Below are 26,315 nucleotides of genomic sequence, written 5' to 3'. Positions count from 1 at the left end.
TGGCTTCTGAAAAACAACGCCACAGCAAAATCCCCCTCCACCAAACTGAGTTACTATCATTCCCAATCTTTTTCACCTTTTTAACAGTTTGGAATATTTTGTAGTGAGGTATTTTCATGACTGAACTTGTTGCACAAATGGCATCCTATCATGATACCATGTTAGAATTCACCGAGCTCCTCAGAGTGACTCTTCTTTCACAAAAGTAGAAGCAGTCTAACTCATGCCTAGGTGCTTGATTTTATACACCTGTGGCCATGAAAGTCATTCTGACACCTGATAATGATTTGGATGGGTGAGTGAATAGTGTCAACATAGTGTAATTTCAGATTTGCAGCTGCATGTTCTGGACTCTCTGGTGAAAAGAAGATGTTGCACACCTCTGTTGGTGAGGTGGCTATGCAGATCTGTAGCCTGAAAGTCATTGGTGCTTGTCGTGACAGTATTAGCCGCGCCAAACAGTATTACTCAAAAAGCTATACATAGCTTTTGGCACTGATGGTGCCTTTCCAGATGTGCAAGCTGCCAATTTCACAGGCACGAATGCACCCCCTTCCTATCAAAGGTGCAGGTTTTGAACTGAGTGCTGATAACAAGCTGGAGTCCTTAGTCCTGACAAAATGGTGTCCATGTTTTCCAAAAAGAAAAGTTAATTTTTAATTAGCTTTGGCCCAGAGAAGATGGCAGTGATTCAGAATCATGTGTATTCTTCTTTGTATGATAGAGATTTATCACTATAGGTGAATCACATTTTGCACCCTCACTGTGAAAGTATATGCCAAGATGCTGAGAAGAAGATTCCGTTCATTAGTCGAACCTCGGATACAGGAGGAACAATGCGGTTTTCATCCTGGTCATGGTACACTGGACCAGCTCCTTATCCTCTTGAGGATACTTGAGGTCCATGGGAGTTTGCAAAACCAGACTACGTGTGTTTTGTGTACTTAGAGAAGGCATTCAACCGTGTCTCTCGAAGTGTCCTGTGGGAGGTGCTTCAGTTTGCTCAGTACTTTGTTAAAGTACCTTTGGCCACAATACAGCCTCAGTTTTTTTGAGTACGATGATACATGCTTGGCACACCTATTTAGGGCAGTTTCTCTCACTCTTCTTTGCAGAACCACCGAAGGTCCATCAGATTGAATGTGGAGCATTGGTGCACAGTCATATGCATGTTTAGATCTCTCCAAAGATGTTCAACCAGGTTTAAGCCTGTGTGCAAGTCTGCAAAAAGTTCAGTCTTTGTTTCATCTGACCAGAGTATTTTGTTTCTCATGGTCTAAGTATCCTCCAGGTGCTTTTTAGCTAACTCCAGGCAAGCTGTCATGTGTCTGGATGTGTTACTGAGTAATGGCTTCCATCTGGCCACTCTACTATGCAGGACTGACTTGTAGGAGTGTTGCAGAAATGGTTAGTCCTACTGGTAGGCTATCCACAGAGCAATACTGGAGTTTTGTCACAGTAACCATCAGGTTCTTAGTTACCTCCATAACTAAGACCCTTCTATCCCAGTTGCTCAGACTGGTCAGGTGGCCAGCTCCAGAAAGGGTCCTGGTGATTTCAAACGCCTTCCATTTATTGATGATGGAGGGCATTTTGCTCATTTGGACCTTTAATGCAGCAGATCTGTGCCTCAATACAATCCTGTCACAGAAGTCTACATTTAATGACTTGGTTTGTGCTCTGAAATGCATCTTCAGGGATATTACATAGACAGGTAATGTCCATATGGCTTTCCAAATCATGTCGAATCACCTGAATTTACCAGAGGGTTAGGGTTAGGATTAGAAAGACAGATGAACAGTGGAAACAGGATGCTCAGTTTTAAGATAATACTTTGGTTTTGTTTGTTGTGTAATTGTTTGTTTTAGCATAGGGCACCTATAGGTACAAGACTGGGAGACCAAACTGAAACCTCGGAATAAATAATAATGGTTTGCATTTATATAGCACTTTTCTGGGCACCCAAAGTGCTTTACAATTCCACTATTCATTCACTCTCACACTGGTGGAGGCAAGCTACAGTTGTAGCCACAGCTGCCCTGGGGCAGACTGAAGCGAGGCTGCCATATTGCGCCATCTGCCCCTCTGGCCAACACCAGTAGGCGATAGGGTAAAGTGTCTTGCCCAAGGACACAACGACCAGGACAGAGAGAGCAGGGGGATCGAACCGGCAACCTTCCGTTTACAGATGAGCTTCCCAACCCCCTGAGCCATATAGCACTTTTCTAGGCACCCAAAGCGCTTTACAATTCCACTATTCATTCACTCTCACATTCACACACCGGTGGAGGCAAGCTACAGTTGCCTCCACCAGTACACATACATGAAATACAAATCACACACATATTACCACCAGCACACTTTAATCTCACTGTGTAAAATATTTGATGTAACAAATTACTGAAACAAATGAGTTTAGAGAAATTTAGACTTGTCAGCGTGTATTACTTTAAATGCTCTAATCAGTGTAAACACAAATGCTTTCAACTATAAACATGTTCCAAGACAACAGACAGTGGGTCTTATTCCTGAGTTTTTCTTGTGGATGAGTGTCGTGTCACATCAGCTGATAATGAGGTTATTTGTGGTCTTTTATCTGCTTTTGCTTTTCAGTGCACTGTGTCTTGGATATTTTTTAAACGTCAACGCACAACCAACATGTAGCATCAATCAGTAAAATCATTTTTAGCCGTGAGTTCCTCCTGTCACTCTGGTGTAGCGGCTGGTGGGTATTCCTCCAGAGCGTGGCAGACCGTAAGGAATATCTTCATGTAAGAAAAGGGGGAGATGAGGTGGAATTTGAAGACAATTCAGGTAAACATACCTTAATGACTGCCAAAAGCTGCCGGTTCTCCCTACAATGCCCTTGTCCAATGTATAGTCCTTATGGAAAAAGATGGATGAGCTAGAAAGCTTGGGTCACACTGAAACATGATGTGAAAAACACTTGTGGTCTTCATCAAGACATGGCTCTGTCATCCAGATCAGGAGAAGGAGCTGGCACTGACTGCATCCCTTTGTGTCTGGACCGTTCAGTGGAAACCACCAACAAGCAATGGGGAGGTGTGTGCTTCTACATCAGAAAAGGTCCTTTAACACTGTGGTGGCTCGTGAGAAGCTCTCTTGACATTGAGCTGTTAACAGTCTCACTCCGACGCTTCTACTTGCCCTGTGAATTTCGGCAGATGTTTTTCACAATTATTTATATTCATCTGTGTGACGATGCCTCTGTTGCATCTCCGCTGATTGCTGATGTAGCACAGAGGCTTGACACAATTTGTCCAGATGCCCAAAAGTGTGTCATCTGTGATTTTAAACATTTAAAACTGAACATTTGTGACAAGTTGTGCGTCCACATCGTTGCCCCTGCCTTCCCTTCGACCACCATACCACAGCAGTGTGTATTTATTGCACCCATACTTCATGGAGACTCCCATGTGGGGTATAACTTGTGAGATGCTGGTCAGAACACAGCATCTCATCTCCTCAGGCTTGCTTTGGCTGGTATCGTTTTTATAATACATGTGGTAACAACATTAATGATCTCTGTTAATCTGTCTCATCCAATGTTCCCTCTAATTTTTCATGTGTCTGAGCGAACACACAAACTCCCTGAGCGTCCCTTAGACCACTGTGAGCAACAGCAGACGTGTGCACTGTGGTCACGCCAGCATCCAATCCATCCAAGTTACATGGTTTATTAAAATAATCAAATTACAGCATTTACATTTATGTTAGACTTCTTTTAATTAACTGCTTTAGCCCACTTACAATGAAAATTAAAAAAAAACATCTTGTTCATGACCTGTGTAGTATGTTAACACTATTGGAAGTAAAAATAACTTGAACTCCAATTTTGAAAAAAACAACTTTTTTTCTTTTTTTATAAAGCTCTGACTTGTATTATCAGTCTGAGTCTGTGGTCTGGGAGAGAGTCCTGTAACTCTGTCTGCAAAATACAGTATATAATGACCAATGTTGGGCAATTAATCATATAGTTACTTCTTCAAAAAAGTAACTGAGTTTTGCAAACAACAAAGTTTTTTGCAGCTGTTTACCTAAAAATGCAGCCAAGGCGTTTTTTAAATAAACATTTCAAAATATTTCCAGAACAATCAGCTGTTCTGCATCAAATTTGATGCCACACAAATTATTTGTGCCACTCCAAAAAATAATTTCTGTCCACTATGAGATAAAGGAGAACAACAGCCTGATACCTGCAGGCCTGACAACAGGAGATGTATCACTCCTGTAACACCTGTAACATTCAGCAGTCGCCTCATTGTTCTGACACACACAACAAAACTGTTGACTACACTACACACTAACTACACAAGATTTGTGCTAAATCTCTCACATCTCAAAACACCACCATCACTCCTAAAACTTCCCCCTTCCTAAACAACTAAATGCCATGTTGTCATATCATTTTTCGACCAATACGAAAGGGTGGGGGGTGTTTTGGTTTGATCTTTGCTCACAGGCGGAGAGCGCTTTCGAGCGTTTTCCTTATAAAACGCCGTTTTTACCGTTTCTTCCCGCAGTAAATATAAACAACGATAGTATTCAGGAAGAAAACCAAACATTGCAGATATTTTTATCATAACTCTGGTTTTACGTGGCCTATCAACACAATTTAAAAACTGGTATAAAGTCCACACTTTTCCCGTCAGTTGTTCCGTCTGTCCTGCTCACATCTCCAATGGTTGTACACGTTGTCATTAACGTGGCTTCACTCCACATCAGCCACGCCGCTTTGCTAGCTAAAACACCGGTGTCAGCGCATAAGGACGCTGTCATAGCCTGTCAACCACGTTGATTAGCTGCGTATATACGAATGTGAATCGCATCATTGGCTGGACTATGGGATAAGGTGGCATCGTTCTAATCCCATACGGGAGCAGCCTGTCACTTACTGACTAACACTGCAGAACAGAATTGTTAAAGTTTTAATTTTAATTTCAATTCAGGTTAGATTTTTTTTGTGCGCAACGCAGATTTTCTGTGCGCAGAGACCGTGCCAGCAGTGCGCAATTGCGCACGCGCGCAGCTTAGAGGGAACATTGGTCTCATCATATATCACTTTTGTGTGGACTCCAACTAAAAAGTTTATCCAAAAAAGAAAAGTTGGATAACCAAGGAAATCAAAGCATTCATCAATAACAAAGAAACTGATATACAGATATGGAGACGTTCCTGAGAAAAAAGCCGTCTCCAGAGAGGTACGAAATTAAAAAGGCTAAACAAATTATAAGGCTAAAATTGAGGTGAATTATAGAAATAAAAACCTTACAGCTGCCTGGCAGGGAATCAAAAATATGCCCTCCATTAATCAGTATGCTAATGCATAGCAGTTGTACTTGCATGACTAGTAATAGAAACCTTTGAAAAGATCCTAAACAGTATTATTGTGTCCTTTATGAATGGAAAACTTGATCCTTTGCCATTTGCTTATCAACCAAGTAAGTGTGGATGACACTAAACTATTCACATGAAATAAAGTCTATTAGCACTTTGAAAAACCCAGTTCTCATGCATCTGTTTTGCAGATTTCTCCTCAGCTTTTAATAAGATTCAACCTCATATTCTGATGGAGAGACGTGCCTCTTATTTTAAACTCCCGGACCAGCTCCTGATGCTGATTTTACACTTTCTTACTGACAGAGTTCAACAGGTCCTCGTTAATGGACAAGTGTCCGTCAGAGTCGTGTCAAGCTCTGGTTCACCTCGGGGCTGTGTCCTGTCGCCAGTTCTTTTTAGTATGCAAACTAGGGGTGGGAAACTCCAGGCCTCGAGGACCGTTGTCCTGTAGGTTTTAGATGTGTCCTTGGTCCAACACAGCTGATTCAAATGGGTAAATGACCTCCTCAACATGTCTTGAAGTTCTCCAGAGGCTTGGTAATGAACTCATCATGTGATTCAGGTGTGTTGACCCAGGGTGAGATCTAAAACCTGCAGGACACCGGCCCTCGAGGCCTGGAATTGCCCACCTCTGATGTAAACCAACAGCTGCTGGACTTGGTATGAGAAAAGATTTATAATTACGTTTTCTGATGACACTGTCCTCTTGTCCTTGCTTCAAGGCAGGAGCGGATCTAGAGGGGTGGCATGTGCCACCCTAAAGTGATCTCTTGCCACCCCTATGCATATGACAGTGTTGTTTATTAAAATGAGGTAGCATTAACACTTTGAGCAGAAACAATTAAAACTGAATAAAATTGAACTGAAAATTGAATTTGAATACTGAATACATTGCATAGATGCTTCCCCCCCCCCACCCCCCCCCACACACACACACCCCACCACCACCACCATTAACAAATGGTTCAGCCCATAGCGTGGACCGGCTTTACTTCTTGTTGTCAGTAGCAACAGATGCCTATGACCGTGCCAGAGCACATTTGAACAACACCATGGGCATTTCAGATTTTACACAGGTGGTGGGTTGGTCTGGAAATGGAATGGAGGTGAATGTTATTAACCCTCTGTGGTCCACGGACACGCTGCACCTCCAAATCACATGACTGATTTAAGCTGACATAGCAACAAGCTGCAGCCACGCTGAGTCTGTGTTTCAGCTTGTTTGGAAGGTTTGGACTTCAAAGTATACACCAGTTTTTAAATTTTAATGACAGGCCACTAAATCCAGAGTTATGATTAAAAAAAGAAGTATAAGCAGTTAAAAAAAAGCATTTTCTCAGGACAGCATAAAAAACAGTAAAGAAAGAACAAAAGCCACCTCTTTCCTATCGGTGGAAAAATGTACTATAGATAAATAGTTGTATATAACTTTATTGTTTACAAATATGTGCACAATTTTTTCAAAATTTACACTTTATATTTGCATTTCAAGTTATATATAATAAATAATTTACTAAACATGTCTGTGTTTTTTTACAGTAAAATAATATAACTACTACTAGGATCTTATATTTTGTCTGTGATTTCAGATCAGTTGTGTTAATACAGTATGTCAATGAAAAAATAACTGTAAATTCAGACACGTGAGGTTGAGCTGAAGAGAATGACACCAAGCAAGGCAAGGAAAAAAACATTTGAAGGTGAAATACAAATGTAGTCAAAATACAAGTCAAAAGGAGTGAAAACTGGACAGTTGTATTTTGGACCTCAGAGGGTGAAATCATGAAAAATTAGATTTAAATTTTTGTTCATGACGGTGCAGATTTCTGACATTTGGTGTAAATTTAAGCAACAATTTTATTTTTTCTAGCAAAACTTCAGTTAGACTTGTGTTTGTATGTGAACTGTCCCATGTTGTGTAGCTTTCTGGATTTTATAATTATTGGGCTACATATTTATTCATTATACAGGCTATACAGTACATCTAATCAATTCATGTGTTATGTAATTGAAATGTTTAATTATGTGGGCTACAGAAAATAATTAAGTTATAGAAACACGTGTATACTTACTGCATTTGAATCATTTTAACCATATGTAACACCTGCATATGAGTTTGTTTTTTTAAAGGCTTTGATTTGGCCACCCCATTTGATTTCCATGCCACCCTAATTAAATTTCTCTAGATCCACCCCTGCTTCCAGGTCCTGAGCCTGTCCATGGCCCTGTTTTACCCAAATTTGTGAAGTGGAGGTCAGGCATTGTTACAAACAGAACAGTCTTTGACCATCAACTCAAGTTTGATATGAACACATAGTCCTTCATAAAACAGGTTCAACAGAGAATATACTTGTTAAGAAGATTGAAATCTTTTAATGTTAATAAGAAAATTTCTATTGTGCATTTATAGAAAGTCTTAAAATGCCAGTTCAGTGTTTTGTCTATCAAGGGCAGAAACTCCCTCAGCAGTATTGTTAAGCCCTGCTCTAAACTCACAGGGAGAAGAGAGCTTTGGGTTCACTCTGGGAAAATAAAGAAGGCAAGAAACATGATTATCCATCCTGAACATATTTTTTCATCTGAGTCCAGGATGTTGTCTCAGGTCACCGTTACCTTGTAACCGAATGTAGAACAAACAGAAGCTTAAAATCCTTCCATCCCTCAGCCATTAGATGACTTAACGCTGACGGGGAGTATTTAGACATTTGTACTTTTAATATATTTATTCTTGATCTCATGGTTTGTTGATCTGTACCTTGACATGCATCAGTGCTTGTGATTAGTATTTAAAGACTGCAGGTTGTGTGAGCAGGTAGTTTGGATATGCTGTAAACAAACTGGGATTAATAGAGTTATCTGAATCTGTCATCAGGATGGCTGTGTGCAGGAGGAAATCATCTCGTGTGGCCCAGGAAACTGTTAGCTATGTGCTGACACCATCATATAATTCACATGATATTCTTATCTTTCTTCTGCAGAGATATGAGGACCATATTTATTGCATCATTGCATCAAAAGTCATTCCCAGATGTGGTGTAAAATGCAAATGTCAGAGGAACCCAAATCATTTAAGTTAACAAAATCGTTTAAGTCCAAATTTAGCTCTTTGTCATCAAAGCACACCAGCACTCGCACGCAGTAATCTCATTTTACACACGGCGTCAGTTTCATACAACACGTGATAAGTTAGTGATTAGAGGAAACTGTGTAAGAGCATAGAACGGTGACATGGTGGGTTATTGGTTATACTGACTTGTAAAAGGTGGGTACCCAGCTCCTTTGCCATGCTGTCCAGAGGACTGAACCTTGTTGACTGCCCCCATCCATCACCCAGACCTGCACAGAGAGACAGACACAGTCAGAGAGACAAAGGCTGGCTCCATCGGTCACACAAACTACCCAACAAATTAAAAATATATCTTTGACAAACACACACACGGTCACTAGAACAAAGTTAATGTCACACATTCATTTTCTTTTTTACATGAAGAAAATATTCTTTCACAAAGTTTTTGGGCAAATGAAGCCGACTTTAATAAGATTAAATAACTGAAGCGTCAGACATGCTGATTTTTTATTTCACTACAAAGCCAAGCAGAGGAAACTTTATTTATTTGATACTGATGCCATCAGAAGAGTATTAAAATAATGTGTCATGATTTATATACAAAAGGTTGTTGGAAATTTGTCGTTGTTTGTTTTCATTGGAAGAAAAAACAAGTTGGGTTTTTAATATTTTTTACAATCTGGGTGGAATTAAACCAAAAATATTTAATCTCAGAAAAACTTTTAGAATATTTGGCACATTTTTTCTACTATAACTGTTTATTTATGTGTCTAATTAAGGGTAAAAACATGTGATATTTGTGACACTGAGTAGACTGTTGCTGCTGTTCAACATACAGGATCAAAAGAGCTCAAAGCACTTTGCACAACTTTCCTCATTCATTGAATTCATACATGTGCTTTTTTCCTTGCTTCTGTTTTCCATTGAAGTGCTTTCTATCTAACATTTACACACATTTATAATGTGATGGATGCATCGGAGAGCAGCTTTGAGGTTCAAGGATATTTGGCATGCAGAGTATTGTAGCTAGTGTAGTATTAAACACTATTCAATTTTCAGATCAATGTTAACTTTCCTTTTCCAAGCGTATTCTCCCACCTGTGCATGAGATTTGCCCAGAGCCCTCAGCTGTGTATTCTGTATGTTGGCCAGCTGACATACAAAAATGAATCAGTGGGAGTATTCTGAATATTCTGAAAATATGTATTTTACTATATAAAGTTATTACAGTGTTCTATAATTTAATAACATTATTGAGCTGCATCCTTCTTTGTATACACAATGGAACTAATTACTACCTGCTGTATGTGCTGTGCCATATTTACACAGTATGTGTGGGAAAATCTGAAAACAGACAATAAGGGGGCAGATGAAATATGAGAATCGGCCTGAACGGTTAAGGCTTGACATAATTCATCTAAACTCTTTTTTGTCATCTCGTCATGGTGGTGTCCCACTCACACAGTGGAAGTTTTGGTTTGGTTTGGTTTTAAATCTATGACTTGGAAACTAAGTGAAACATTTTCAGGCTACATAAATATGGAACAGTTCATCTCTGCACAGTCAGGTCCTTCAAAGACATTTAGACAGAACTGTAAACCAGTGTCTCTGCTAATCAAGCAGTTTGTAGAACTAATTCTGCTTTTAATATCAAATGTTATTTCACATGAAATCTGCTGAAAGCCAGTGAGTGAAGAGATGTGAGAAACACAAAGTAAGTGATTGAAAAAAGAAGGAGAACAAAGTTAAATTGGGTTTGTTTGTTTTTTTACATATTGGAGTGAATTGTGTTATTGTGTCATTAATACAAAAACGATCCAGTTAAATTTCTCTAATTATGCCAGTAATCCAGACATTTGCTGTCAGCACAATAATGTCCTATATTAAGCTGATGACCACACAATCCCTCCTGACTTCAGGCTCTGCTGTGGACTGGTGTGTGCATGGAAAAGAGACAGAAGCAGCTTTACATTGAGAAACTTTTTATACTGCAAGTATAAAAGGTTGACCTGCCATCAGATGACTTGATTAAAAATATATGTTTCTGTATTTTTCACACTGCATGTCCGTGCTTCACGCTGCTATCATGAAATTTAACCATACGTCTGGGACAGACACATTTTAGCTGTTAAAAGACATGAAAAGTATCCAACAAAATGAGACATCAAAAGCACATTTTTTAAAATCCATATTGAGACAAGTGAAACAAATAAAAAAAAAAAAAACAGTGAGGTACACTCTACATCGTGTTAATACTGAAAAAAGCTTGTCTCGATGCATGCTCGAGAATCTGGGTACAGAAATCAAGTTGATTCTCTTCACCCAGGTCTGAAAATATCCAGAAAAACAGGATCAAGTTTCTGGGAATGCAAAAAGTATTCTCTGAATTCCAGTAAAAACATAATGCTATCCTCTATTAGAGGTCGAATAAACTGTAAAGAGTAAAGAATGTTTCTCACAACCTCAGTTTGAGATTGTTGGTATTTTCTCTGGATTGTTGTTCACTCTCTACATTACAATATAAATATAATGTCATAAACAGCACAAGAAGCTCATTTCTCTTCTGCAAAGACACCTGAGTGACCTGCTGTCCCAGCACCCATCAGAGGTCAAACTGAGGTACGATTTCTTCCCCAAGACCACTGGAACTACAAATGAATTCAAATAGCAAAATCAGAATAGCCACTGTGTAACTTTCACCATGAGTACTGACATAATACAGTTTCGCAATACTATAGCTTTTACTTTTGAAAAACAGAATATATATATATATATATATATATATATATATATATATATATATATATATATATATATATATACATATATATATATATATATATATATATATATACATATATATATATATGCTTTTTACATTTATTTTTATTTATTTATTTACATTTATCAGTTGGACATGTTGGTATTTGAAATTATATTACATTTAAATTAGGGTTGTTGCTTTTTTAAAACAAAATATTAAACCGTTCAAATAAACTGTAAAACAGGAGTCATCTCACAGCCCGCCAAGCGTCCACTGAGGAAATAAAAAAAATCAACAGAGAGTTTTTATTTTGCAACAGTCTCAGGAGGAGCAACTGGAAAACAGGTTACACTTCCCTTCATTTCTCACAGAAGGCTGAAACGACACCAGTCATCTTTTAATAAAAAGAACGTGTGCGGACTAAAGAGTAGTACGCGTGTATTTTGCCTAATACTGCGTGAACTGTAATGTTCATTTAAATGGAAGGAAAATAGAGCAAAATAGGTCAACACTTTAAAAAAAAATCACGTAATCACATTACTATAATAGCATGTAATTATGTAACGTAAAGAATGTTTGTATATTCACATTGTTTCGATCTCAGGTATGGTGAGTATTTCTACTTTTCTTCAAAGCCAAACTAACGTGACGGTAACTCGATTTCAGTCCTTTGAGTTCAAAGTTCATTTTGCACAATGACACTGATGAGCTAATAAGACCAGAACAGTTTTACAAACGAACAAAAGATATTAACAATTAATAATAATCAATAACGCAATAAGATCACGTGACAAATATATTTCAACGGGTATTTGATAGCAACAGAAGTGAAATGCATACTTGTGTATTTCTTTTGAATTTATGTGTATCTCGGTATGTGGGTAATATTTTTAACACATGTAAAACTGACAATTTGATACAAAAAGATGTTTTTTTCATGTTTACATTCCACTTGAAATTTCAATTGAATGAAATATTTTCTATTTTTTAACTGCAAACAGAGAAAAACAAGAGTCCTGCATTGTAACTGTTACAGTTACAGTTGTTGTTATCCTGTTCGTTTTTAACAGATGACGCTGATGTCAGCCTTCAGGCAGGATAAATGCTGTCAGATTATCCCGAGGCTCCCGATGTGGAGCGTTTAGCTTCAGCCAAAATGGTGCCAAACTAAACACTGAACATAATAAACATTTAGCAAAAGAAGAAATAAGCTCTCCGTATCAGAGCGATGCAGTGAAAGAAACAGATCAGAGACAAACGAAGCTTCCTTCATTAAAAGCAGCCTCAGCCGTGCAGTAACAGGCCCACGCTTATCTCTGCACTCACTTTAACACAGGCTCAGCACTGCTAACACGTTTAACTTTGACGGTCACATTTACACAGACACGAGTCCTTCTTTCAAAGATCCACAGAAAGTACAGGCCACATCTGGATGCTGAAACCCATTTTCAAATGTAAAAAGAATGCAAGCTGCGATCTCTGCTGGAGAGAACAACAACAACAACAACAACAACAACAATAATAATAATAAAGCGCTTCATAACCTCGCTCCTCCATATTTATCTGATCGTCTCCATACGGAGAGCTTCCCTTCTGTCTGTTCCACCTGCCCGCCTGACTACCGTGGGGCTACCGTGGGACTACCGTGGGACTACCGTGGAACTTGTTCTGCCCGAGACTTTGGATGCACTTTCAGCAGATCTCCGGACTACAGACCTCCTCTCTACTTTTAAAGTAAAAAAAACCATTGATTCTAAGTCGATTTTAACCTTGTTTAGCTTTTATACTTTCATTTTTGGGTTTTTTTGGTTTTTTTGGTTTTTCATTTACCTTTTGTTTTTATTTTGTTGTACTAATGTAAGGTGACGCCTAGAAATCAAATGTATTATTAATATTATTATTATTGTTGTTGTTGTTGTTGTTGTTGTTGTTGTTACATTCTATTTTTATGTAATATTATCAACCAAATAAAGCTCTCCGTATGGAGACGATCAGATAAATATGGAGGAGCGAGGTTATGAAGCGCTTTATTATTATTATTATTATTATTATTATTATTATTATTATTATTATTATTATTATTATTATTATCATTATTTCAAAGATCGATGGACTTTCAGCATGAGAACACATTTGTGCTGAAACACAGCGGCGTCCCTGAGCAGAACTCTGTCTTTCGTCTATGACGCCTTTAGAAATCCACGTCTCGTGCATCTGTATGATGAAGCTTTATTGTCATTCGTGGATTACAGCTGGATTAGACTTCAAACTCGGTAAGAATCCACGCGAGAACGACCAACGGGCCGGTCAGGTGAGTGAAGCAGACTTTCTGACTGTTAACAGAGTTTTCCCGCACGGCCCCAGTGCCCACGAGCACTAATGAAATAATTCATCTTGATAAATGAGTCCGGCGTTTGAAGCAGACATCAGTGTTTAAACTTCCAATCTACTGTGTCCATCTAACTAACAAAATAGTTATTAATAATTATTGTTATTATTATTGGAAGAAAACCTCTGGTCTGAATCGGCTACAAATGAAAGGGTGTCGGGTGCCTACCGTCGGGGAGAATGCTCCGCATCCTGAGGTAGCTGCTCGTCAGCCGGATGATGGAGGCCTTGTCCAGCTGGGAGGTGATGGCCGCCGGCAGAGGCAGCAGCTTGGCCAGCTCATAAAACTCTCCGTTCTCTTTCTCTCTGCGCTTTTTCGCAGCATTCTTTGATTTTTCCTTCATTTGAAGAACTTTCAGTTAAACGCTGCTTGCATGAAAACACGCGACGAGTCAGAAACACGGCGTTTCCGTGAGAACGACTCGCTGTGTGTCGCTGCAGTGCGATGTGCTGAGAGGTCCGAGAGTCCCGGGCCTCCTATGCCCGTGTCAACAGCAGCAGCGCAGCTCCCAGCCCTGTCAACTTTACACTCTCACCTGTGCCACGGCACGCGCTTACACAAGCTGCAGTCCAAACTCGCGAATGCCACGTCCACTTCACCCGGTTTCCACGGCCCTCTGAGCTACAGCCCTACAACTATTCAAGCACAGTCACATCAGAACATAGACAGCGGACCTGTCTGTCTCTCCGCCCGCTGCTCCCTGTGTGTGTGTGTGTGTGTGTGTGTGTGTGTGTGTGTGTGTGTGTGTGTGTGTGTGTGTGTGTGTGTGTGTGTGTGTGTGTTTCTATTTTTCCTAGCTCTGCAGTAAAACCAGTATAAGTCTACTGCTTACTGAACCTTAAAAAATAAAGAAAATAAAGATATAAGAAAATATTTTATACATTAAAGTTCACTAAAAATCACAGTTTTGCCACTAACTGGTGCAACCAAAAACCAGTTCAGATATTTTAAAGTAGCAAGACTATTTCTCAACAAGCAAACACAGGTCACAATGTTAACAACACAGTATACACAATAACACATTTACTGAAACGTTATGAAGGTCTCAGCAGTAAGGAGGCGTTTCCCCGAACAGCTCAAACATGAAGCAGAATACTGCAGATACCCTGGAGACGGTCTCTGTCAGTGAATCATTCATCCCACCAAAACTGTAACACTTATTCCACACAATAAGACGACAAAATTGTATTATTTTAAAATAATTGTATTATTGTAAATCATTCTCATTAGCAGAACAAGAAGGAAAACCTCCTGAATTCTGTTTCTTCCCCTTTGCCACACATCCACACGACCTGCACCTGTGCGCTCACAGCGTTTGATAGAAGACGTGAGAAACTACATTCAAGTTTCTGTCACACGTGTTTCAAAGGTTGCCCACCGAAAGGACTGATCTGTGACAACTTCACCAACAGAGTGATTCTGGCACATGTTGATGATGTTGGAAACAAGGTCAGCGGTCAGAAGCCCGAGTGGGTAAATGCTAGTTCAACAATCATTTTAGTGCTCCAAGGTGTCACAGAATCAATTCATCAAAGTCATTTTACTTTATAACGAGAGGAATTTCATCCTAGCCACAGCAGCTGAGTGTGTGGACTGGATAGTAACTGGAAGAAAAAGGTTTCTTACATTCCTGTAATCAGGCCATTTATTTGCACTGGCAGTAACAGCACGGCTATCGTTTTCTGCACGGCTGTCTGTGGTGATGGATGAACATTGCTCTGGCTGGATTGGAAAAATCTTTCCACAGGTACTTCCTGTAGACTTCTGAATCTGGGCTTGTAGTGTTTTAACAACCAGATTGGACAGTTAATATGTTTTATGTCATTAGTTTCATCGACACATCTGTTCATTATTAAAACACCTTGGTACAATATGACATAATTCAACTGGATCACACACTGCAGCCTCGAAAATACACAAAGATTTAAACCAGAGAGCAGAATGTTAAACAGCCTGTGCCATATTATTAAATACAGCAAGTACCAAATGTGTTTCTACAATACTCTGTATGCATCGTTACTGTGAATTCCATCAGTTTAGATTAGCCAGTGTGTAAAGCAGAGCATGAAATGAATTAAAATTAATTGTTTGATTAAACTGAGGACTTTGAGTATCTGTCACTTTTATGGTTGGTCGGTAGGCGAGCAGCAACTGTTGTGTTCACACACTTCCATACATTCATCATCATCTGCATTACAATACAAACTGCAAACATTAGTGAAGCATGTCTGAGCGATTCACTCTAATAGTCTCCTCATGTAAGGGAAAAATACAGCTGGCAAAAAGTAAGCCACAAAACATTCCTGTCCACAACATTCATACTCGCGTGCCTCGTTAGCAAATCCACTACCTTGGTAACATTTGAAGAGAGCTTTGTGCTGCTGAGACGGTTAGTAAATCTGGTCCCAGTGTCATGGTCCCTCATGTCCTCCAGATGCACAGTGAAACTAACCAGCAGTGTTCAGACTGTTAATGCACAACAGGTAAGAGTTCTGTTTGAGTAAAGAGAAGGCCTGAAGTTTAATTTTGTTCTTGTAAATGAATCCAGGGTTTGTATATTAAACTTGTGAAACTGCCTCTGCATGTGTGAGTGCTCTGTGTCCCATGGTGCTTCTCAAATGAACCTTGGCGTTGTTTTGGACAGTGATCTCAGGTTTGTTATTTTAATCAATTAGGTCATCAGAACTGCTCTCTACTATTTAAAACATATATCAAAACTTTGAAAACAGATGACTGTTATGGGGATTAAAAATCTCTAAAAAACAAACCAGATCTGGTGATTTAGCACACAGAGCAATAAAAAAAACATTTTAAGTCAAGTGAACTCTTTTTTTTATTGAGTGTGGTCTCAGTGCTGCTGGTTATTTCAAGCTTAATGTCAGATTTTGTTTAAATGTATCCAGTTTAAAGTTGATACATTAAAGGTTACTGTCCCGTATCTCACAAGAAGGATGATAAATAATAACAGACACATGGACATTTATTTAGTTCGCAAAATGGAAATTCATGTGCTTGGTTTTATTGATTATTTTTGGTATGTGTCCTATTGATGATCACCCAAGTGCAGAACACTGTAAAAGTTTATTCAGGGCCCCAAAGTGTCAGTCAGGTATCGCAGGCTTCACAGTTTCAGGTTTCGAGGTTAATCTGCACAGACAGAAATCTGACTCCAGACGATCACAGACCGAGAGCGTACCTGGCTGATGCAAAGATCTGAAGACGACTGAACGTTTATTCCAACATTGAGCAGACGGCTCATTGTGACTACGAAGGGCCACACAGGAAGGTGGAGAGACCGGACGACTCACATTTAAAGAATTTACTTCTGGGTCACTGAGCTTCAGTAAACTAAATGAAGTATCCTTCCACAGGAGTAAAATCACACTGTTGCCTTTCATGTTAGCTAGGTAGTATAATAATAATTGTATAGCGCTTCTCAAATCCCGTATCAATATGAAAAGATTAAGATGGAGATAAACTAAGAATGTTCAAAAATATCAAATCTATACTAAAATGTATTTCTAAATATAACCTTATGATATAAATGAGCCTTTAACAATGAGCTGACTTCCTCAGGCAGATCAGTCCTCACAGCAAACGCTCAGTGACTTCTGTCTTTAAGCTTGCCGTATGAAAAGCTAACACATTTCTGCCCGAGGACCTGAGGCTGCACATTGGTTGGTTCAGGAACAACAGCTCATGTCAGTAAAGATTTGAACAGTAAAATCTCAATATTAGTTCTCAAACTAATGGGCAGCCAGTGCAGAGCCATTAAGACTCTGCTCGGTTTTCTTGGTTCATGTAAAAAGCCTGAAGTTCATTTCTGATACGTAAAAGTTGAAATACCATTACAATAATCTAATCGAGAGGACGACTAATAGTCTGAATGTCACTAAAACTCAATATTCAACTCAAGTCAAGTCAATTTTACTTATAAAGCACACTACAAACCAACAAGCGCCGACTAAAGTGTTGTACAATTTGGACAATATCAAAAGAAAGACATTATTTAGACAAGTTTAACAGCCTGGAAGTAAAATAGGGTTTTTAAAGGAGTTTGAAAAAGATCTGCCTATTCCACAGTTTCAGCTCAGCTACTGCAAAAGTCTGGTCTCCTCTATGTCTGGTATAGATCGAATGCTGCTGTTTATATGTTTGTCAAGGGTGAGATTAGAGTCAAATATCACACCAGGTCTCTGACAGCTGATTTTATATAAACTGATAAAGGATGAGACGAGAAGATCACGCTTGTCTGAACAAAAGATCCTTTCAGTTTTGTATTTTAATGTCAAAACATCTCCAGTGGAGCACAGGTCAGACGGGACAGCAATAACAGAATCCAGAGCTGTTTTGGATTTCATTTCAAAAGTTTAGAAAGTTAAGACATTCTACACTAAATGCTGTGGTTTTATTAAAGTTTGCAGTGGGATGAGCAGGAGGTGGGTCTGGGTTCAACCTGCGGCCCTTTGTCACACGTTTCTTTCCCTCCACTTTCCTGTCAGTCTTCACCGTACCCATCCAATGAAGTCAGAAAAAGGCCAAAATAATCATTAAAAACACAAAAACACAACACTACAGGATTTCAAAAAAGAATCCAGTGTTATACAGAAAGAGCTCTGGAGCTGTGCTGATTCTAATGAATCAAAGCGCTAACCTGATCATAAATGAAGCCGTTAAAACCATCAAGTTAATACTGAAGCCATGCATAAAGTCCAAGTTTACACATAGTCATGTTGTTTTAAATGAAATGACACATAGTTCACAGACAGGCTCATCTTTTTCTACGATGTAATTTTGAGCTGATCTTAAAAATAAAGTCATTTAAAATATGAGTCTTACTGACTGATGTTAGGCTGCCATCTACTGGAGTGGAAGAGTTTGCACAAGTCGTGTCTGGGGAGGAGGGCCCGTATTTCACTTGTAGATTTGATTTAGAAAACATAAACACATTACATCCTCCAATGTGTTTGTGTTTCATTTAGGTGTGTATACCATCAGCATAGCACAGGTGGAAAGTGTCAGGACAAGAGAGCGCTCAAAGACAAAGAAGAAGAAAAGACATGATGGCTAATCTCAAAGATTCACATTGCAAGGAAAAACAGTTACACCATAAGCGAGTTTAGCCTGTGACATTTCATTTTCCAACTATTTACTACCTTCATTGTTCAGTGTGGGTGGCTGATCTGTGACTGTTAGCCAGTCTCTTCTTTCTGATGATGTGAGGGATCTGAGTTTCTTTAAAGGAAAATATATTTGTGTATTTAAAGCACACGTACACACTGCAGTGGCTACACAGCCATAATATCACATCCACTACAGACAAAGTTACAAAGTCAAATGCGATCAGATTGACACCTCAGTGTCAACTATAGATGTTCAATTTGTGTAATGTACTGGGATTCCTATGATTAGAGCTACTTTGTAACAGTGAAATATCTCATATTAAATGATAAATGGAAGGTTTTCTACTCTACCTGACTCAAACAGCTTTAAACTACTGGGCTCATTATCCTATTCATACACATACTTTTAGTGCTCTCTGTCTAACATGTACTCTGATGGATGCACCGGAGAGCAGCTTGGGGTTAGTGTCTCCCAGGAATATTTGTCATGCAGACTGCGGCAGACAGGAATCAAACCACCAACCCTCACATTTTTATTTCATTTAGTTTAGTGAGTTCTTACTAACTTGGAGTAACTGTGGCCTCATAAAATATTCTCATTCTATTACATTCAGACAAAAAATGCCAAATCTTCATCCTAAACTATGACACATATACAGAGCTAATGAGAGGGGGAAACATTTTCAACATACTGAAAAAAAGCAATCGTTAAAAGTATAGGGCTTTGGAGCGTGATGTCACGGAAGGGGGCGTGACCACCGAGGCGCCATTTTAGCAGGCCAAACAAAGGGCTAAAGGAGCAAAAGCATCAGCAATGGTTCGTACTTGCTGTGTTGTCAGTTGTTAGATCGCACAATTGGGAAGAGAATAAGCTGGAAAATGGGCTCTCTTTTTATTTTTTCCCCACCTGGAAGCATCATGAGGGAGCTCATGTATCGATGTTACCAAACAAAGGCGTCTAGCCTGGACAGCAGCTGTCCAGGCTAGACGCCTGGACAGCTGCTGGGTAACATGAACATTTTGTCTTTTGTAAACTATAAGCGACATTGATTCTACATTGTTACTGATGTGATGTTTTACAAAGTAGTTTTAATTTAAAAAAGGCAAAAATTTGTTTGTTTCTTTATTCAACTTTTGAACAGTGTTACTTAGTAAGTACATATTCAGTAAATGCAAATTATTTACATGGCAATGCACTTCAGGCATAAATGTAGACCCCCTAAATAAAACATTATGGGTCATTCAGAACAGAACTATGCTTGGAGAAATATTTTCCCATCAGTTGAGACAACTCCTCCACAGTAGCAGGTGGAATTTTTCTTTTCTGAGGACGGCTTCTTTTACCTGTCACTACGGATGGTCTGTTTATGTTTTGATCAAGAGCCTTTTTTGGGGGCAGCTGAAGAGGAGAAGTCTATCTTATGGCCAACCTCTGGCTGTATCTTGGTCATGTTACCCAGCAAAACCCAGTATGCAGGTTCATCTGTAACAGTCCTTGTGCCACAATCCGCACTGTTGCTTCTACTTTAAACAGAAGAGCAGCGACATGGGTGCAGGTCTCCACGACTCCGGCCATACAGGTGCAGTGGGCGGCTTCAACCTTCCCTGTGATGCTCACAATGACCCATGGCTGCAATGCTGGTTCATTCAGTCTTAGGCTGTATCCCAATTCAGGGTCTGCAGCCTTAAAGTACGCAGCCTTAATGGTCCACAAGGGCCGCGTACTCAAAGACCACTAAGGCCGGAAGTGCGAGGCTTGTAGGCTTGTGAAATGGGACGGTCTAGCCTCATAACAATTAAATAAAATAACAATTAGCTAATGTTGTTCTTGAGACTAAAGTCAATGTAAATATAATATGACCAATATTATAGTTATTATATTAATCATTATTAGTTATTACAGCAGTGAACTTGAACTCTCAAATCAAATCACTTTTATTGTCACATCACATGTGCAGGTACACTGGTACAGCACATGTGAGTGAAATTCATGTGAGTGAACTCTGTGTCAAATACTGAGCTTTAGTAAAGATTCAAGTTGCAGTTATTTATATTTCCCATCACCTTAGATGTATAGATGTATTATATATAAGAGAGAAATATTGTTTGTTTAATATGTTGGCATTATTACATTTGGCTCAATGCTTACATATATGTATGAAAAGAAAATGTACGAGCTGTGATAACTGTTTCTTTTTTTTTTTTCTTTTTTTTTTTAAACCTGTCCCGTTTGGTTCTTTTGCCATCAGAATTATTGTCTAAAGGCGAAGAAAGATGCCCAACGGATTTACTTTACCAAATGGACCATCCCAGCCTTGCCGTAATGGTCCATTTGATTTACCTTTTATTGTTTATTTTATTTTTTATTTTTTTTACTTGCTAGATACGGGACAGGGGAAAAGAAAAGGGAGAAAGAAAGAGGGGGGAAAAAACAAAACAAACAAAAAAAAAAAACAGCGGAGAAGAGGGACGGGGATAAAGGGCAAAAAACAAAAACCAACAAAATAAGCAGACAAAAAATACATATATCGATCACCTGGATCACCTGTTGAGAAAGAAAAAAGAAAACAAGCAGAAGAAAACGAGAGTAATAGAATAAACAACAACACAATGATATATGGGAATATAACACTACATACTTAATATTAAACATTATTGTGCAGCACGTAAGATCGACAGCGCACAGTGTGCTTTGAGGTAGGAGCCAAAAAGGGTGTAGTTTGTGTGTGTGATCACCTGTGTGTACACCTGTGAGCATGAGCGCGCTTGTATTTAAAAGGTTCCTTAATGTAATGATCTGCTAGAGGGTGTGGGGGGCCACAGTCCCATCCTCCAGGGCATGAAGCAGGTATGGAGGAGATCAAAACTCCAGACATCCAGAGGCCCCCAGAACACAAGAGACCAAGGAAGACCAACAGAGGGGCAGCCGCGCCACTGTCCCAGAAAGAGCTGAGGAGAGTCCCAGATGAGGGATCACTCAGCAGCCGCGGAGCAGAAGCCAGGGGGGGTTGCAGTGACGTGCCCGTGAGCTCCGCCGGCAGCCAGCTGTGCCTGAGTGACCGAGCCCCAGGCCGAGGGGCCGAGGGCACCCCACCCCCGAAGTGGCCCGAGCGAGCCCCAGGTTCCAGGCCCCGATAAGCAGCCACCAAGGAGTGAGCCGGTGTGTACCCGGACGCCCACCCCCGGACACAAAGAACCACCAACGCATCGATGTCTGAGGGCGTCTGCCACCGGCAGGGGAAGTGGTGGGGGGAGATAGGCCTCCAAACCTTGGAGGGCCTGAGATGTCCCCAGAGAGGTGGCGTCTGATACCCAACCTGACATATAGACACAGACATACAGGCACACTCAAATACAAACATCCATTCCCACCCTCATGCTCTCATAGGCAATTACTCCACACTCAACCAACGTGGAGACAGACTTAAAGAGACGCTGTACACACAATCACACTCCCCAAGCGTACTCTAAGAACCGGGTCTAGGTACCCTTGCCCCTGGAGGGGGAAACTGCACCCAGACCCAGGTGGTGTTACCCTTTTCCCTGCAGTGGGGAGAAGCAGACTGCCCCGACTCCGCAGCAGCAGGGAGGCCCCACACCCCAGACCCCAGTCGGACGGCCAACTCCTCCTCCTAGCCCCTAGCCCCTCCTAGAGGTGGGCAACGACGCCAGGGGTGAGGTGTACACCCTGATGGTAATTTGGAGTCCGTGTTGTGAGCCCACCCCCAAGATCCTATATGTATGTGTTATGAGAGTGTGAGTAATGTGAATGTCTAAGTTGTGAGATAAAATTGAGGCAGAGGCAGCCAGAAGGGGACAGAGGGGGGGGATGCCTCCTCTGCACCCTGGTGACACACCCCTACCCCAAGGCCCTGCATGTGTGGTTGATTGTGGTGGAGCGGGAAGAGGGAGGCAGCTGGAGATGGGGAGGGAAGAAAGGGTGGGGCCTACTGGGGTCAGCTCCCCCTACAGAGAAAACTGCACCCACCCCATCATCCACTCATCTTCCAGACTACACAAGACAATAGACGCCCAGGCTGAGCTCTTCCTCCACCTCTCCTATATCTCCCCCTCCTGCAGAGAGAATTCCTGAGGAGAGGAAAGCTCCTGCAAGATGTGACAACCTCCCCCACCAGTTGAAGAGTCCCCCAGGTGGCTCGATGCACTGGCGGCGCCCTGCGCCAGGACTGGGCCCCCATATACCCACCCGCCCACAACCCCAGCAACACACCAACCAGGACCCGAGCCCCCGAGGCCCGGCCAGGGCCCCAGCCCAGAGACGGAGCGCCCCCAGAACCTCACGCCCGTCCCGGACCCACCCAGGGGCAGCCAGGCTACCAGGTCAGTAACCCACGTCCGTCAGCACAGACCCTCCCCTAGCCCCGCTGCACGCAGCCACGAGGAAACCGTCACCTAAGAGCCAACAGAGCCCTTAATTGGCCATGACCGCTACCCCGGGTTGAGCCCCCCAAGGAAGATGCTCCTGGGGAACCCCCCGACGCCCTAAGCCTGTCCCTACCCCCACACCAATCACAACAGTAAAGGTGGGACCAAACTATGACCCCCCACCCCCACTAGGTGATGGAGCTGATCAAAGGAGCCCAGAGCAATTGATCTGATGTGGTGGCAGAGGCTGTATCAAGACTAATGTAATCTAATAGATAATTTCTATACTGGTTAGAATTAAGATTATTTTTATTTTTCCAGTTCATGAGGACTGTTTTCTTGGCTATGCATAGGGCAGTGAAAACCATGTGGGCTATATTCTTTTCTGAAGTGACATTATCTAAGCTGCCCAACAAACACACTAAAGGAGAAGTTGGAATGTTACATTTCAGACACTTCGATAAGTCTTCACATATCCCACGCCAAAACTTCTGAACTGGTGGACAGAACCAAAGAGCGTGGATATAATTGTCCAGTGAATTGGTTTGGCAGTGTGAGCAGTTGTTGGTAGACGTAAAGCCCATCTTGAACATCCGATGACCTGTATAGTGCACTCTATGTAGTATTTTGTATTGAATTAATTGAAGACTGGGATTTCTAATTAGATGAAAGGTTTTTAAGCAAATCTGAGACCAGAAGTTTTGGTCTAAGTTAACTGATAAATCCGCTTCCCATTTTGCAATAGGAAGTGATATTGATTCATCTATTTTAGAAAGCATTCTGTATATTTTGGATAGTAATTTGGGGGTTTTAAGAGTAAGAAATTGAACCACACTTGGTGGTGTTTGTAGTTCAACTTGACCCGGTTTAAATTTCTTTTTTACTATGGATTTAATTTGTTGATATTCTAAAAATCTTTTCTTGTTGATCCCATATTGTGTAACTAGTCTGTCAAATGAAATAAATTCTGTTCCTTCTAGTATATGTTCTAAATATTTGATTCCTTTACCACTCCAATCTGAAAAGTTTATCATATTATTGTTTTGTAATATGTCAGGGTTGTTCCAGATAGGTGTACGTTTGCATGGGATTAATGAAGACTCTGTCAAATTCAGAAACTCCCACCATGCTGTCAGAGAGGAGCTAATGTTGACGCTTTTGAAGCATTCATGTCGTTGAATGTTTGAGCTGATAAATGGTAGATCTGAAAGATAGATCTGTGATAACTGTTTCTGATAGAATGGAGAGTAGACTGATATATTAAATATTCCTTTATTGGGTGAGAAAATCAGACCATGTCATAACTGCTTTAAGTCATACAGAATAGATATCAGAGCCTTAAACAGGCTGACTTTTGCTAAATGGGTCAAACTGGGCAGAAAGTACACAAACACATAACATCCTTATAGAATATGATGTAACACTATAGATCAACTTACCTCAGAATATATAAAGCATATAAACAATTACAGCAATATGATGCAACAAACACAGCAGTACTACTAATCCAAAATACTCAAAGCTTCATAGAACTGAAACAAACATTTATTTTTAGCTCCATTCTGCTGCTGATACATACTTTAGGTTTCTGAATATTAAACTTGTTGCTGCCTTTCATAGTGTGTAACTTGAAGGCCCTGAGTACTTTCTCCCACACTGAAAACACTGGAATGATCAAATTATTTGAACATTACCTAATAAGACTGATTCAGGACAGACAGTTAGTGATTTTAAACTTTCCTAGCAGTCCTTCACAAACAGGGAACAGTCTGTCTATTCTCTCCATCTGTCAGCTGCTGCTGGCTCTTCCTCCTCCTCTTCCTCACACACTGCTGAGTTTGTCCTGGTGGATCATCAGGGGTGCAAAGCCTCACAGATGATGTGCAGCAGTGGGTCCCTCAGTCTGTCCTCACTCTGGACACTTGCAGTTGTCACACATGGAAATCAAATGTGTGATAAGCTGCAGGATTCAAACACAAGTGTAACTTATAAATACATGTTCATTCTTTTATTCCACAATCAGAGAGAAAGAAACAGAGAGAGAGTGCAGGACAGACAGACAGGTGACAGTCTCAGGTGTATACACTGCTACAAAACAGCACAAGAGAAGGAGGATTTAGTGTTTGTGTTATTACGAGTGCTAAACAAGAAGAGTTCCCAGATGGTACAGTGGACACATGTGTGACTCCTGTGATTAAAGCATCTTTCTTTCAGCTTAACGAGTGAACCGTCAGCTCGTTCAAACACACGTTAAAGTCCATTTGGCTCGACACCACCGAACAGAGGCAGCAATATAACATAGCTAACATTAACAGTGCAGTGAATCCTGCTTGTGCCATGATATTCAGGACTGCAAACCGAGCAGCATCACTGACTTTCAGCTTGTTGTGTTTGTGGATATATGACTGACTTTAATTATCCATAAAATCATCACATTCTCTGTAAGATTAAGGTCAACTATATATATATTTAGAAGTAGAGGCTTTAAAACCAAGCTGACGCTGAAAGTACAAACATCGCTAATGTCACATAACTTTGCCAACATGTGGCCAACAGTAATGTTTTAATGTTCTTTGTTACTAAACATTTGCACATAAATAAGTGGCATCATATTCAGTACTTACTTTTAAAAGTTTACTCTTTGGCCGCTCTGCTTCCGCCGTTTTTTTCGGCAAAATTATCCACACCCACCGCGCTATGAAGTCTGGGATATGTTGGGCCATGAAGTCTACACCGCCACATCCTTAAAATTCAGGGAAATAAAGGACGCATTTGAGGCCGTATTTCGAGCAGCCTTTGAATTGGGACAGCCTTCGTCGCGTCGCTGTGACGTAATCGACCTTAAAACGCGGCCTTTAAGGCTGCAGACCCTGAATAGGGCTTTGGAGTTGACGTCACGCCGCAGTGCATTGTGGGATCACGGCGCCATGACAGAAGGGCACAAATCAAAACAAACACACAGTCAGAACCATGCTTAAAATCAGCGCTAAAGACAAAGAGTTGTATCGCGACCGATTGTGCCCAGACGTCAAGAGACGGTACTTGGAAAAAATAGCGTGCATCGGTAATGTGGACCCGTATGAAATAAGGCAGTGGAGCGGAAACCCAGACAGCCTACCGCCGTTGTCCTATCCCGATATTTTCGCGTGCCTTGTCTGTGGAGTCAGCGCATACACGGCAAATCATTTTCGGAACTATAAATTCCTGGAGGCGCACATCTAATTC

General features: G+C 40.6%; 1 protein-coding gene across 1 annotated transcript in view; it reads right to left on the bottom strand.

The window, feature by feature from the left end:
- The window catches only part of LOC134635390 (single-minded homolog 2), a 36,937-nt gene extending 23,013 nt beyond the window's left edge, over positions 1-13,924 (bottom strand). Inside the window, exons 1-2 of the mRNA XM_065471710.1 lie at positions 13,750-13,924; positions 8,615-8,697 (exon numbers count right to left, since the gene is read on the bottom strand). Of these exons, the coding sequence (XP_065327782.1) occupies positions 8,615-8,697; positions 13,750-13,924 (258 nt within the window). The remainder of the gene's footprint in view (positions 1-8,614; positions 8,698-13,749) is intronic.
- Positions 13,925-26,315: the final 12,391 nt, after the last annotated feature.

This window comes from Pelmatolapia mariae, linkage group LG10_11 (assembly GCF_036321145.2).
Source record: "Pelmatolapia mariae isolate MD_Pm_ZW linkage group LG10_11, Pm_UMD_F_2, whole genome shotgun sequence".
NCBI classification, from domain to species: Eukaryota; Metazoa; Chordata; class Actinopteri; order Cichliformes; family Cichlidae; genus Pelmatolapia; species Pelmatolapia mariae.
This window is presented reverse-complemented; position numbering and strand designations above follow the sequence as displayed.